Consider the following 15,528-nt stretch of genomic DNA (forward strand, 5'->3'; position numbering starts at 1 on the left):
GCTTGCTGTTTGTTGATGTACTGATGGCAGCCATTCTGGCAGGTGTGAGGTGACATCTCATTGTGGTTTTAATTTGCATCTCTCTGATGATTAGTGACATTGAGCGTCTTCACATCATTGCTCCGATGGAGGTTCTCTTAGGAACGTGACCCTCAGCCCACAGGTGCGAGACCATAATCCTTACCAAGGCCACGTCACGCCTCCATACCGGCACTGAGCGAGTGGCGCGGTTGGACGGGTACATGTGTCTGGCCTTGAATAGTCCAATGTCGTTCATTTTACTCTTAGTTATGTTGCTGTGAAGGTCCAGGCAGGATTGAGGCTTTCACTGTCAATCTCAGAGAAGCCAAGACAAACAGATGGCTCTGAGTATCCTTTCCTGTTTACTTAGGCAAAGTTCTAAATTTGCAAAATAAAATTACATTCTCTTGTTATTTTTTAATTTAATCTTCCCTTTGGAAAAAAGGAAATGTTGTTTTAAAGTATTCTCTTATATTTTTTTAGGCCTGCCTCCAATTCCTTCGGCTTCCAGAACAGGCCTCGCAGAATCTTCCATGCGGGAGCGCGTGAGGGAGAAGTTGCAGGCGGCGAGGGTGAGGGGACCCCGGGCACTTGGTCCGGTGCCCAGCGCAGTTCTCCGGGTCTGGTCTCTAGTTTGCTCTATCTGTTCAAACTGTGTGGATCTGAAGGCCATTAAATGTTGCTCACACTTAAGTGTCAATGTCGCATGTAACATTGGTACAGACGAAAATTATGCTTAATAATTCAAGGTTTCTCTAAACCGCCCACTTGCTCTCGTGGCTTGAGGAGGTGAAGCGTCTATTTTCACCGACTGCTCCAGCTGGAGGGTGACTGTGTTTTCACAGCGTCCCTGACCCAATATAGCAGTAATTTCCTGTTTGGTTTTTCAGTCCAAAGCAGAAAGTGCTCTGCTCCGGGAAGCCCCCACCCCCCGGCCCAGGCGCTTACGAAGCCCCGGTGAGAAGGAACTGGAGACTGGATTTGGCACGGAGGTGAGACACGGGCCATCGCTGCTTTACGGCTGGAGATAGTGAAGCAGAATGTGACACTTCCAGCAGAAGTTCTAGAACAGACCTTCTGGTAAAAGAACAAAGCTAAACACAATCTCCAGGAACCCTTAAACATGAAGGTGGAGATGACACAGAGCATTTGAATACTTGGGCGCCACTAGACAGGACCAAAACTTCTCTATTTGTGGGCCAGGGTCAGTGTCCAGGTTACCCAAGATCTGATCCATTGACACACTCTGCCTGTTATCCAGCCAGCATCTGGGGGAGACTCCTTCCCGCCAGGTGTCCAGTGGGCCCTGAACTCACAGAGGTGACAGTAACCGTCCCCCCTTGAGCAGCCCACGGGGGATGTCAGTCATGTTAATAGACAAAGGAGCTATGGGGTGGTGAAGCTCTGTGGTGTCTGCTGGGTGGAGCAGCGAGGTTCTAGAAGGGGTGGTTTCGAAGAGAGATGCGACCAGGTGGGAACAGCAGCTGGCGGATTGGCTGTCAGAGGGAAGAAAGAACACCCATAGTGAGTGTTAGCACATCAAGCCGGTGTAGGGAGAAGGCTCAGCCTCCAGTGGGGACAGCAGTCCCAAGGCCCACGAGACGGGCAGGCTGTGTGCCCTGAAGGGTGTATGTCAGGCTTATTTACACTCAGACATTATTGATACTTTTCTTCATAGACCGTTTGGAAATGATTCTTTGTGAAGGATAATGTATTGATCTGTAGGAGAAATAACACTTTTCATTTTAGGGTGTATTGAGTATAAAACTTCAGATTTGTTTGGTCCTGAGAGAGACAGAGCTGAGTAAGACAATATTCAGCAACCTTAACCTTCAAATAGATTTGACATTTGTCAGCATTTCATTCCTCAGGAAGGGTGATCTGCATTAATGGTCACAAGATAAGCCTTTGGAGAGTTGACGCTTGTTTAACATCCTTAGTTTCTTGATTTAAATGACATATCTTTCATTTTCTACTCACCTAGCCAGGTAGAGAGGCACAAAGGACTCCACAAGAAGATGGCCCCCAGAGTTATTCAAGAGTCAAGTTCCGTGATGCCGTACGGAAAATCAAGCCTACACCCCCGGTGAGAAACCCTGTCTTTTTAAATCACGCTTGCTTTAAATCATGCCTACTTTAAATCACGTTTTCGTTAGCTTGTGTTTTTCAAAAATATCCAATGAGAGATGATGATATACATGGCCTGCCTCCTATTGCTGTGGAGTATGCAAGAAAAACTATGAGAAATAATCCTTCTTTCAAAACCCTAGACTCTGCTCAGGAGGGATTAGCCTAATGCTTGATTTGGGGCAGGGAAATGCGCGGAGGGGCAGGAAATGTTAGTGATGAAACTATTTGTTCTGCTCTGAATTGCTCCAGCTTTTAATGTGGGGGAAAAAGGGAATACTAACTCAAGAAGAACCAAAACCAAAAGCAATGGTCTTAAAAAAAAAAAGGCTAGCAAATCTTGTATTGCTCATAATTAAATAAAACTGTCTCAGCACTGGCCTATAAAAGAATGAATCCACTTTTTAGCATTTTAATCATACTTTCTAAAGCTTCTACTGCTCTAAATAATATATGTTTGTGCTTGTGGGAGAGTAAATAATAGCTGGTGTATAAAAGGTAACTCATTAAAGGGACTCATTAAAGGAGGCCACCAGCCGCCTGTTGCACTTGTTACCGCTCATGACCGGTCACCTCGCACCGTCAGCAGAGGTAACAGGCTTCCAAGGCCTAGGCCGTGCCGATGCCTGTAGCAGGAAATGTGGGCGCTCACTCCGGCTCCCCCCATCCCCAAGCCTGTCGCTCTCTGCCTCTCCTTAGGCTCCGCCTGGCTTCCCCACCGCCGAGGAAGCTTATCGCTTCTTCACCTTCAGCTTCGATCCCGATCCCGATCCCGAACCAGAGGGATCCGAGGGAAAACCGAAAGCAAAACACAGAGATGGAGCTGAGCACGAGGAGGAGGGAGAGGAAGGGGAGCCACCGGTGCGGGGAGCAGCCAGCACGGTATTTAACATCGCGATGGTGACGCGGAGAGGGGCGCGGGTGCTGGTGTCAGTGACGATGAGGACCACGATGGTGATGGTGGTGGTGATGTTGCTGAAGCGGCTGGGGCTGACATCCTGGCCAGGAAGAGGGTGGCTGACGGCAAACCTGTCACCACCACACGGAACAGCTCACCCATGTCTTAGTTAAAAGCAAAGGGGTACTAGGCTGACGTTACTTTTTGTGGCCTTTGATTTCCCCCCTCAGTTTGGATAGTGAGGGCCTTGAAATAAATCTGTCTCTCTTTCTTCTGTGGGGAAAAAAAGTAGAACAGTGTGGTTTGCAGGTTTTTCTTGCCAGACTCCACACAATGAGTATTCATTTCACGTGCAAAACGTTGACCTGCCCAAGGCTAAGGAAAGCTCCGTCTTCCCCGCCCGGCCGGCAACCTCACAGGTAGGCAGCCTTTTGTGCCCGGGCCACACCCAGGCCAACACAACTCAGATTCCATAACTGGGAGAGGTATGTGTGCGATAAAAGAAAACATGCCAGTAAAAATATGCAAAGGGCTTGAATAGACATCTCTCCAAAGAAGATATGCAAATGGCCAATAGGCACATAAAAAACGCTTGACATTACTAATCATTAGAGAAATGCAAACCAAAGCCACAATGACATACCTCTTTAGGCAGATTACACGTCTTCCCAAAAGCCACTTCTCTTCTCTCTTGCATTTTCTCCCCCGGAATCTGTGCTTTGAAAACCGCCCTTTGCAGTCGTGCGCACTGTGAAACCCCTTCGCTGTGTCCGGGCCCGTTTTTGGTATTTTCATTCAGCGGGTTCGGTCTTTCCAGTGGAAGTTTTAGATCACCCAGAGGCCCTTTCACTGCCTTCCTTTTTCTGCCTTCTCTGCAGCTTTTCCCAATCCTGTCTCTGCTCATCACAAAGCAGAGCCGGGGCAGGAGCAGGAAACGCCACACACTGATATTTGGGGGGGTCTCTCCTTTCCTTTCTTGAGGTGTTGGGCATTCTCTTGTCTTCTAGTTATGCTGAGAGCCTGGCTACCGTGTAGTTGACTTTTCCATTCTTATTGTCGGGGGTGTGTGGGGAGGAAATATCAGGAGGCAGGCAGCTAGGCCGCCGCCGGCGTCTACAGCTACCTGCCAGTCTCCGCAGGATTTTACAAGGCGTCGCTCGTAAATGGGCTCCAGGCTCAAATTTTATAAAGGGGAAGACGGAGAAAGTCAGAGAGAAAGGGAAGGAGGGGAAAAGAGGGGGAAACGTGGAAAATCCTCAATTAAGCAAAATTAACTCTCTTCGGCTAATATTTATAACTCCAGGTCCTGTGCTGAAAAGTTTTACATGTGCCATTTAATTCTATCCTGTCCAAGCCCTAAGAGGCCATCTCTGTTAATGTCCCCATTTTACAACTGAGAAAACTGAGAGTCAGAAAAGGGGGTGAGCTCCCTGACGTCGCCGGGCAGCACAGGGCGCAGCTGGGGCTCCAGGCGGTCTGAGCAGAGACTGTGGACCCTATGCTTGTGCATTTGCCTGGGCTGAGAGCCGGGTGGAAGCTTAAAATGCTACATAATTTATGAACCCACGTTCTTTAAATAAATGTCAGCTCTCCCAGGAGGCCAGGGTTGTTGAGCTTTCAGTAGCTTCCCTTAGCAGTCTCTTCTAGTTTCAGCCCATTCTGATTTTGACATTTTCCAAATACGGAGAATAGTAAAAAACAAAGAAAATCCACATGGTAAATGTGAAAGGCCATGCTTTCATTTAAAAAAGATAAATGAAAAGGTAATTTTGTCATAGAGCGTGTTGTTTGTTTGATGAGTTTAATATCATCGATTATTTTTCTGGTGTAAACTGACCATCTTAGCGTAGCATTTTTTGTTGTTTTGTTATTTTTTAACATAATGCAGGGTGAGGAAGAGCTACTTAATGGCGAAGATGCCCAGGATTTCCTACTGGGCTTAGATCCCGCGGCTGAAGATGTCGTGGCTGTGAGGCCCGCAGACTACGAAAGCGCCCGCGCTCGGCTGCAGAGGGAGAAGGAGCTCCTGTTCACACCCAGCAGGCTGGCAGGTGCTGGCTCCTTCTAGATTCCTTCTCATCATTTTCCTTCCAGTGAAATGCTGCCGGTGTCTAAGGACGTCTGATGTCCCTCGCTCTTCCCAATTTCTAATCTGATTTAATAATCGAGAAATATCTTCACACACACACACACAAATGTAGAATGTGGAAAAATACCCACGGAACAAGCACTTACTGATAGAATAGCGGAAGGAATCCCACGATGCCCTGGGACCCCTTCATCACATCAGTGGCCAGCTCTGGGAGCCCTGGGATTCAGGCCGCGAAAAAGCAACAGCTGTGTGTCATGCCGTCCTCACACTCGGCATCTCGGACACTCCTCTGACCAGAGGGGCGGGCTTTTACATACGCCGACCAGTCCTCCAACACCAGCGAGGTGTCCCGCAATTCAGCCCTGATCTACCTGCCTGGGGTTAGTGCAGACCCCACGAATGAAGGGCTCAGTCCCACAGGACTACCTGCTACTTCAGGCGGCAATTGCCAAGTAGCATGTGCCCAGGTCACACACACTTCTACCCAGGTTTACGGCCAATCAGCCTGCGCTCACCTCGCTTGGAGGTTGGATTTCTTTCCATTTGTCATGTTCTAGCTGGACTCCAGTTAAATGCTGAGCCAAGGATAAATGATCATTTCTTTTATCCCATGACTCCCTCTCCAGGTTCCATAACTTGAGAGAACAGCACAGAGAACTCAGGGAAACACTGGCTTATATTTACTGGTGAATTATATAATAAAGGACGTGATAGAGGATACAGGTGAAGAGATGCTGAGGGCAAGGTATGTGGGGAGGGTCACGGAGCTCCCACGCCCTCTCGGGGGCCCCCCTGCCCCCAGCATCTCCATCTGTTCACCAACTCAGGAGCTCTCCAAACCCCTGCAGTTGGAATTTTTGTGGAAGTGTCATTATATACTCACAATTGGTTAAGTCACCGCTGTTGGTATTAATTCAGTCTCTAGTACCTCTGTGCTTTTCTCCCAGAGGTGGGAGTGGAGGGAGGGGTGAGCGAAAGTCCCAACCCTCTCCTCACACGGTTGGGTCCCCAGGCCACCAGCTCTCATCCCGAGACTATTGAGGAGCCATCTCATTAGCATACAGAAGGATGGACAGTGGTCGCTTTGGAGAGTCCAAGGGTTTGAGCAGCTGTGTGTTAGGAAGCAGGCTGGTGGGGGTTCCCTGAGGTGGGGACTGGCCAGGGTACGGGAGCGGACCTTTTGATTAACAACTCATTGCTGCTCTGCTTCCTTTCTGCCCTGAGTCTCCCGTTGCTCTTTTCTCCCCTGGAATTTCCTTTCCCCCTGAGGCACCTGAGGGGTTCCCCCAGTTCCTAGTAGCTCACACTTAAAATGCAGGGCAGCCTGAGTCCTGCAAGCGAGTCCCCGTCAGGCCAGGGAGTCTGCGCTCACCTCGCTTGGAGGTTGGATTTCTTTCCATTTATCATGTTCTAGCTGAACTCCAGTTAACTGCTGAGCCAAGGATAAATGATCATTTCTTTTTGATAGGTCGTTTTGAATCACATATGTTCAAAGTATTGGAATTTGTTAGACATCCCAATAATCCAGTGAGACACATGTTATCATCTCTTTTGTGCGAAGGAAAGAGTTCAGGAAGTACCTGCCCAGCCCTGGCCCAGTAGCTCAGTTGGCTGAAGCGTCATCCAGATAAGCCAAGGTTGTGGGTTCAATCTCCCATCAGGGCACATACAAGAAGCAACTCATCATGCGTAAATAAGTGGAACAACAAATCAATCTTTCTCTCTCTCTTTCTCCCTTCTCTTTCTAAAATCAACTTAAACGTTTAAAAAATTTTTTATTATTATTTTATTCCAGAGAGAGATAGAAACATCAATGATGAGAGACTCATTGATCGGCTGCCTCCTGCATGCCCGCTACTGGGGATTGAGCCTGCAACCTGGGCATGTGCCCTGACTGGGAATCAAACCATGATCTCCTCAATCATAGGTTGATGCTCCACTGCTCAGCCACGCCGGCCAGGCTAAAAAAATTTTTTACAATGACATGCCTGCCCAGACTCATTCTGGTAATGACAGTGGGGCTGGCTTTTCAATGTGAACGCCACACTCCTCAATCTACATGCTGGCGACTTACGTACTGAATTATTTCATCTTTCTCCGACATGATATTGCAGGGGAGCACATTCATTTTTTCCTTAGTTCTGCTTCTAGGAATTAATTTGGAAAATGTGCATATTTCCAAGAACAGAAACAAAATCTCCCGGGGTTGCTTTAACTCACCAAATTTCAGCTTGAAAGGTTGGGCGGGCACTGACGTCGCTGTTTCTCTGTGCACCGGCTAGTGCCCTTGGATAAGAAGCTTCCAGAGAACGTGCAGCCCAGGTTCCTGGAGGACGAAGGCCTCTACATCGGGACCAAGCCCGAGGTGCCGCGGGCCACACAGAACACCGTGGAGAACAGGCTGCTGGTGCAGGAGCCCGTAAGCAAGCCACCCGCTCCCTGCGTCGCCCCGGGACCCAGTGTCTCCCTGAGTGACCCTCCTAACAGGGCAGCCAAGGCACCGCTGCACTCGCTGCCACTGGAGGGTGTCCACACACAGTCGTTTAATTTTTTCTTAATTTGTCTCAGCATGTTTAGTGATCTCAAACAGCACAGACTCTTCGCTGCTCAAAACCCATCTTCTGCCAGCTGGATTCGAGCTTCTGCTAGATCAGATGTTGGCAATGTTTTCCCCATTCACGGAGATGTTTAATGCTCCAAGACAGAATGTTCTCAGTTGTTTTTCTCCTGTGGGTTTTTTTTTTCCTTGATTTTTTTAATGAGTAGAATGCAAATTTTCCCATAGCAATTATTTCAGTTTTTCTTGAGCTTTTTGTTTTTTGCAGGGTGTGGAGGGGGGATGAAGACTATATCTTGAATTAATTGTGGGGGGGGCATTAGTGAAGACCCCATATCTAACGGAAACAGAGGCTTTAGAAGATGTATTGGGAAAGGGGAAGGGACATGAGATGTTACGGGGACCTAGAGTTTCCCTGCAAACGTTGTTTATTGTGTAAACCCTTTCTGCCCAATGAGAAGAAAATGTCCTTCCCTCCACTTGATCCCCAGGACAGAAGGTGGTTCGGAGATGATGGCCGGATCCTAGCCCTGCCCAACCCCATCAAGCAGTTCCCTTCAAGGCCACCAACCTTGACACAGGAGCAGGACATTAAGGCGGAACTGGAAACGCTGTATAAGAAGGTACACCCTCCTCCTTTTGATACGTGCATTTGCTTGAAAGTGCTCTGCTTCTTGAATCGCGTGGCGTGCTGCATTTGTAACATTCTACTTGGATTTATTTTTTAAATAACTCAGTCTCACACATAAAGGACAGAAGACAGCAGGCATATTTACGAGCGAGTCCGCAGTGCTCGCCCGATCCCTTCTTAGGCCAGCAGTGAGTGGACCAGGTGGAAGGGCTGAGCCAGTGTCTTATTTGCATACCCAGGTTACTCGCCCCTATTTTTCTTCTTTCCTTTCTGCCATTTTACTAAAGCTGCAGGATTGCTTCCCACTCTTTGTCTCTTTATTATGTAAATTTGGGTTTTCCCATCCCTGCAAATTCTTTTCTTTGTCTTTCCCTGAGCTGTGGTACCTTGAGTCCTGGCACTAAGCTCCCCGGAGGGCAGACTTGGATCTTTGTCTCAATTTACTCATCTGTAGAGTGGGCGTCATAATAGCACCTATCTCCTGGAATCCTTGGGCAGGTTGGTTGAGATAATACTTGTAAGTGCCGGAACAGGGCTCAGTGAGGGCCGCCTAGTGTTATATGGACAGAGTTGCCTGTCTTCTCATTTAATTACATTGCTCTTGCTTCCTGAGCAAGGGTCTCCTCCTTCAGAAACCTGTGTAAGCGTAGATTTGTAACATTTCAGCTGATAAAGTAAAACAGAATGAGGGGAGATAGTGATCATTCTATAAAGTGGGTGATGAACAGAGAAGACACAGCGTGGAGTCCGCCATTCTGTCAAGGATCTTGTGGCTTTGGGCAGGTCCCTGTACCTCTCTGCACCCGTTTCCCTCATTGAAAAATAATAATAATCTTCCCTACCTCATACGATCATTGAAAGTATTGAGATAATATATATGTGTGCCTTTTAAAATTGTGAATTTTTATAAAATATTGTTGATTACAGACAAGTATTGACAAGTGGCTTCTTTGTGCAGAAATGAGATCCTGGGTGTAGATTACAAAACAATCATAAACCTCCGTCCTAGTCCATGAGGGTCTTATCGATTTGCTTACATGACAAAGACACATGATAAAATCAGTGATCAAGACAGCCTCAGCTTATACATCTACATAAGGATCCATCAGTCTCTCTCTTCATCTGCCCATCCATTACAGCATACAGCACAGATACAGTGAAACACTAAGTTATGGGTTAAAGTTAGAAACCAGAAGCATCATTACTGTGGAGAGTGGGGTATTAGAGCCAATGAATCTCATCTGTCTCCTTGAGAAGTTCTGAGCTCGTTGGAAACGCACAGGATTCAGAGGGGTGCAGATATTGTCCCACAGAGGGCAACACTGGATGGTGGAGTGACCTGGAACCAAGGCCAGATAGTCTTCCTGCTCCGTCTTCCATGAGTTATGTTCCCCATCTAGACACAAGCTGAGCAGCTAGAGGACTGCCCCGTGAGCCCAGACGTGGAGTGCCCAGGACAACACGGGGGCCGGCGAGCAGGCTCTCCTGGAGAGAGCTAAGAGCTACCGGTCACTTTGCCCAGCAGAGGACCTGGACCAATGGGTCTGGGGCTCCGCTTGACTTGCCAATCGGGCACATTCTTCCTTCCCTCTAGCCTGTGGATGGCGGAGGGGGGGAGAAGCACAGAGGGTTCCCTTCCCTCCCAGTGCTTTTGAGAGGGGAGATCTTCCTATCTTGTGGGCAGAAATAAGAAAGTAGAGAAAGAATAGTCCCACTAGGAGGGCTGGTTATCCAGCATCACAGAGCAAAAGAAGTTAGAGAAGAGAGAAACCCAAAGGGGCTGATGTCTGCCAAGGTCATTCCTTAGAGGGTAGCCTTCGAACACAGCAAAGTAGGGAGAATGTGGTCGAGTGTATAAGAGAGAAGCATAGGGGTTTAAATTCGAGGGAGCCAGTATTAGGCCTATCTCTTTGTTTCTTCATAACAAGTTACCTAGTAAGTTTACTGTTTACCTGTGTATCTCAGTCCTTTTTAAAAATGTGGTTTGACTGGCTGGGTGGCTCAGTGATTGGAGCATCATCTCACACACCAAAGAGATTGTGGGTTCGATTCCTGGTCAGGGCATGTACCTAGGTTTTGGGTTCGATCCCTGGTCAGGACAGGTACAGGAGGCAAGCTGTTGATGTTTCTCACATCGATGATTCTCTCTCTCTCTCTCTCTCTCTTTCTCTCTCTCCCCCCTTCCTCTCTCTCTAAAATCAATAAAACATCCTCAGGTAAGGATTAAATTAATTAATTAATTTAATGTGGTTATATATATATGTAAATACATATATATATAACCACATTTGCAGGGAGGCCAGAATTCTCTATGTGTTAGGGGGCGTGACCCTTCCTAACCTAGGCTTAGGGACTCCAGAGGAAAAGCGTAGTATTTTTCCCCAAGGCTCACATAATTAACCTCAAGGACAGACATCAGTTGTAAGTGGCACATATGTGTCGTTGCCCCCCTGTTTCCCCCCCTCCCCTCCTGGAGAGAGAGAATGAGAAACATCCCCAAGAAAGACCAGGACAATGGCCCTAGAAGCTCCTGCAGGCTCTGGGCTGGATTCAGACTCTGTAGCTACTATTTTCCCAGGGTACATATGTACACACAGATATATCAAAAAGAAAGACAACAATTCAGGGGGTCTTTCTCCCCTGTAGGAAGGAAGTTGGGGTCTTTTGAGTGGTCTTACCCAATGACTACCAAGAGTTCTGGAAGCTACTTTTACTTAGCTGAGCTCAGCGTAAGGCAGAGACCACCAATAATCATTTGAACACGGGCTGATGCAGATCTGGGGAAGGGGATACAAAGTACAGGCGCCCCAGGTGATAGTTTAAGTAATTAAAACTGTGCTACCAACGTTGATTACTCACCAAGAAGAGTACAAGACAGAACCTGAGAGCCACACCCTGAGTGATCTCAGAGCCCCATGTAAAGAAAGGCAAGGCAAGACCCAGCAAGAGCAAATCAGCTGGGGGGGAATGTTCCACGAGGCCTATGGCGTGATGTTCAGTTGTACCTGTCTTAGTGAGGTGGGAGTGTTTTAAGTTCCAGGTGGTCTGGGTGATCACAAGACACATAGCGACCACATGCAGAGTAGAAACTTCTCACATGAGTGCAGGTGATAACTGAGTACTTTTACTAGAATAAAAGAGGAAAGAAACAGGCTTCCATTGTTGCCACCTAAATGTAAAGACCTTAATGGCCAGAACAAGGGCTTTCACAAGGTGCAAAATATTGGTGGAATATTACCAGTACAGGGTGGTCTTTCTGCCCTACAAATGCAAATGGAGATTCAATTCAGCATATCTGGGGAGGGACTGAGACATAGTCAGTCCTTTCCTGTTAGAGCCTGCCGTACTTGTAAACACAGCCTGGTTTACAAGGACTTCTTTTTTTAAAACGAAAAATCTACCAGTCTTCTCATTAAAGACAGACTAAATGCTTTTTTATAGGAGAAAACTTGCTATTTTATTAAAATCAATGCAGGATACACTCTACTGAAGTCTCGCAGGAAATTATAAGTCCTAAATATACATTAGTAGTCTACGAATCTGGGGGGAGGGCAAAGTATAAAATTAAATGGCTAGAAAGAATAAACTCATATACTCTTATCAGTACAAAGCAGCCAGCAACACAAAACTACGACAGATTTACTGGTAAATGACGACTCGTGTACATGCTTTGCTGTAAGTGCGAATGCCTGGCCTATTTCTATGACTAATAGTAACTGAAAAGCAGATCACACTATATAACCAGTGGGAGCACAGAATGTAAGTGTGTACACACACCCCCCCCACCCCCCACCCCCCCACACGTACATGCACACACACACACACACGTACATGCATACACACACACGTACATGCACACACACACGTACATGCACACACACACGTACATGCACACACAATCTGGACCTCCCTTTTCTGCTCTTGGTCTGACAGGGGAGAATGTCAGAATCTTACAATCATAGGATTGCGGAGTCCCCTCTCCGGGGCTTCCCAGCCTCCCCCTGCACACCCCAGGCCGTATCTTTCCCGCCTCGTGTTATAAAGATCGGATCCCAGGCCTCCTTCTAACTCGAGGGCTGCTTGAGGCCCACCAAGTTGCAGACCCCATTCATCTTTGTGGAAGGAATGAGATGGTATATGTGAAGTGATTTATATGATGCCTAATGGCCTACAAAATGCTAACTGAGTCTTCTTCCTCAGCCTCCCATTTCTACAGATGGAGAAATAGAGGCTCAGGGATGTGTAGCGACCTGACCGAGGCTCCAGAGCAAGTTAGAGTTAGAGCCAGAGCTGGAACCCAAGGCCTCTAGCCCCAGCTCAGCATCTTTACATGATGCCATGAAGAGGAATTAAGTGAAGAGATTACTGAACGTTACCCACAATTTACGAAGGACAGACGATACAATTCTTACTAGAGTGTTTACAACCTCTCGTAACTTATAAATAACATATTTATGTCACAGAATCTTATATAATCATTTTCCAGACAGTGTAAGTAGCTTCCAAAAGCTGCATTCTGCAAAAAGGGAGGGTCGAGTGATGTGTCTCAAAGCCCAGATCCCGATCAGCCAGTGTCTGCATAAACGAAGACACAAAATCAGAAAGGTCTCCCCGCCTTGGACCTCCCAACCTCAAAACCTAGACTCCCACAAAGCAGTGGTGATCGATGTAGCATATCTTAAAGATTTTATGGAATAAACAGAGAGATTGATCGGACACACTAGACACCAGGTGACCCAGGAAAGTCCCAGTGGAAATTTCCATTCCTGTTTTCCACACACTCAGCCTCTCCACCTCAATCTGCTGCTGTTCCTATGCACATGGGGAGTATATCTATGATCCCAGTAATGACCAGTTTGGACCAGAGTCTGTGCTTCTCTTGTCAAAATAATTTCAAGTCACCAGCTACAAAACCTAAGAAAAAGGATAGTCTGCAGGACAAAGATTAGGACTGACTTGAGTCAGAGAAAACCTAAAAAACCTTGGAGACAAGATAAAAATGGTTTCCTTTCTCACTCTGGTCTGTCATGTTGCCTTTCAAATATTCCAAAAAGAGCAGGCCCCTAACACCTCCAGGAAACAGGATGGGCATCATTCTCCTGCTTGGCCAGGTTGGAGGTGTTTTGCATCTGACTGTCTTCCCTTGCCTATCAGATCATTACTGGTAAGTAACTGTGTCCCCTACACTCCGCTTTCTTTGGCAGGCGGTCAGATACGTGCAGAAAACTCAACATATGATTGGACCTGGAGACCCTCCTGAAAATTTCCAGCTGGACATTGATATTTCAGGGTTAATCTTTACCCATCACCCCTGTTTTAGCCGGGAGCATGTTTTGGCAGCCAAGCTGGCCCAATTATATGACCAGTTCCTTGCAAGACGCCAGAGAAACAAGGCAAAATTTCTTACCGATAAGGTAAACTCTTCCACCCTTATTGTTGGCGGGGTTGGCTCTTCTGATGACCTGAACAGAAACACCTCCAGCAGCAGTCATTCGTGGGCCTCCTTCGCCTGGTCCCTCTTTCTAGGGGGCTTGATATGTTGTACCTAGAGGCAAAGAAAGGATGTGACGGTGCACTTGAACGTGTGCCAGTCCAGTGGCTTAAAGAGGAAGATCTGTGCAGCCAGTGATGTCGCCTGCCAGGAGTGGACATTAGATAGAGGATGCTTGGCTGTGTCTCGCTTATGTGATATCAGGTGCTGAGGCTGTTCAAACCTTGAGAATTGCTCTGTCCGTAGAGACATTCTCATTTTTATATGTAATTTCCCATAACGTAGCGCGTAGACACAAGTGAGTTGTTTCAACTGATGCTCAAAGGAATGGACATCCCTTTTAGATTTGTTTCCAGTGTAACCCTATCCTGTGGAATTTTCATAAATAATTTTTACTATAGGCAATTTTAGTCTTATACCCTGACGTTGAGACTTACTGTCCCCCCAAAAAGATAACTCCATGATACCTCCTTTTATGAGTCTATTATTTTATGATCTCTTCACATCACAAGAATATCATTGTAGGTCCAGGACCCAGAAAGATCCACTTTTAGCCTTGAAAGAAACCTTGTTCCTGAGACATGCACATAAAAGTAGCATTTCTCATGAGCCCCTTGATTATCTGGGCCACAGAACAAGGACAGACATGCAATGTTCTTTAGTATTACTTTTCTTTTTAAGAATAGGAGAAATAGCTCTTTGTCACAGTTCATTTTGGGGAAAGCTTGAAGACAACTGGATGCTTGGGCATCCATTCACAACACAGGGTCCTTGGGTCATTTTGTGGGTGGGTCATTTCATAGGAGGGTCCAGGCACATTACCTGAAGTAGGAAGGAGAGAGTCTAACTCAAAACTTGTATCCATGTCTTTTTAAGCTCCAAGCTCTAAGAAATGCTGTTGAGATGGGCCTTGATCCAGCAAAAACTGATAGGTCTGTTGATATAACCCAAAAAGCCATCAATGAGTATAAATCTGAAATTCGGTGAGTAAATCTGAAATTCGGTGAGTAAAGTCTGTAGTTGTAACTTTTTTCCCTCGTTGATGTGTACTTGTTGAGAACTCATTTTTCAGAGTTTTTCTGAATGCACTGAACACATGTGAAATTAAGCCAAAAAAAGCAGTGAGATATATCTATCATATTAACACCAAATTCAAAGCCCAGTAAAAGAATGGGGATGGAGGATGTTGTCACTTGCACACTCTGCTGGTGTGAACAAATACTGCGACAGCCCCCACCTCAGGGAACAGCCTGGCCATAGACAAGCAAAGTGCTGAAATGCACATCAGCAAGGACCCAGCAATTCTGCTCCAGTTGTGTGCCCTCCAAGGAGCCATGTGCACATGTGCACCTGGAGGTGTGTGCAAGGATTTCACAGCATCATTTAAAAAATCAGAAACTAGAAATAACATAGCAATGAACACATCTGCTAGAGTTACACTGAACGTCTATACCATGGTTGAAATGACTGAATTAGATCTGCAGGTATCGATGTGGATGAAACAATGTTGAATTTAAAAATTCAGGTGTAGCTTTGGCCGGTGTGGCTCAGTTGGTTGAGTGTCATCCCATGCACCGGGAGGTCACCAGTTCAATTCCCCATCAGGGTACATGCCTGGGTTGTGAGCCCAGTTCCTGGTAGAGGAAATGCAGGAGGCAGCTGGTCATTGTTGCTCTCTCACTGATGTTTCTAACTCTCTCCCTCTCCCTCC

The 15,528-nt window shown here is 46.8% G+C and overlaps 1 protein-coding gene across 7 annotated transcripts in view; it reads left to right on the plus strand.

The window, feature by feature from the left end:
- CC2D2A (coiled-coil and C2 domain containing 2A) overlaps positions 1-15,528 on the plus strand; it is an 82,472-nt gene that overhangs the window by 14,701 nt on the left and 52,243 nt on the right. For all 7 annotated transcript variants that reach the window (XM_081157294.1, XM_081157293.1, XM_081157295.1 and 4 more), the window contains 9 exons: positions 505-593; positions 912-1,013; positions 2,006-2,107; positions 2,848-3,030; positions 4,935-5,097; positions 7,421-7,557; positions 8,187-8,318; positions 13,531-13,740; positions 14,694-14,800. In XM_081157294.1, the coding sequence (XP_081013420.1) occupies positions 505-593; positions 912-1,013; positions 2,006-2,107; positions 2,848-3,030; positions 4,935-5,097; positions 7,421-7,557; positions 8,187-8,318; positions 13,531-13,740; positions 14,694-14,800 (1,225 nt within the window). The remainder of the gene's footprint in view (positions 1-504; positions 594-911; positions 1,014-2,005; positions 2,108-2,847; positions 3,031-4,934; positions 5,098-7,420; positions 7,558-8,186; positions 8,319-13,530; positions 13,741-14,693; positions 14,801-15,528) is intronic.

The sequence above is a fragment of the Miniopterus schreibersii genome (genome assembly GCF_964146895.1).
Source record: "Miniopterus schreibersii genome assembly, chromosome: 1".
In the NCBI taxonomy this organism is placed as follows: Eukaryota; Metazoa; Chordata; class Mammalia; order Chiroptera; family Miniopteridae; genus Miniopterus; species Miniopterus schreibersii.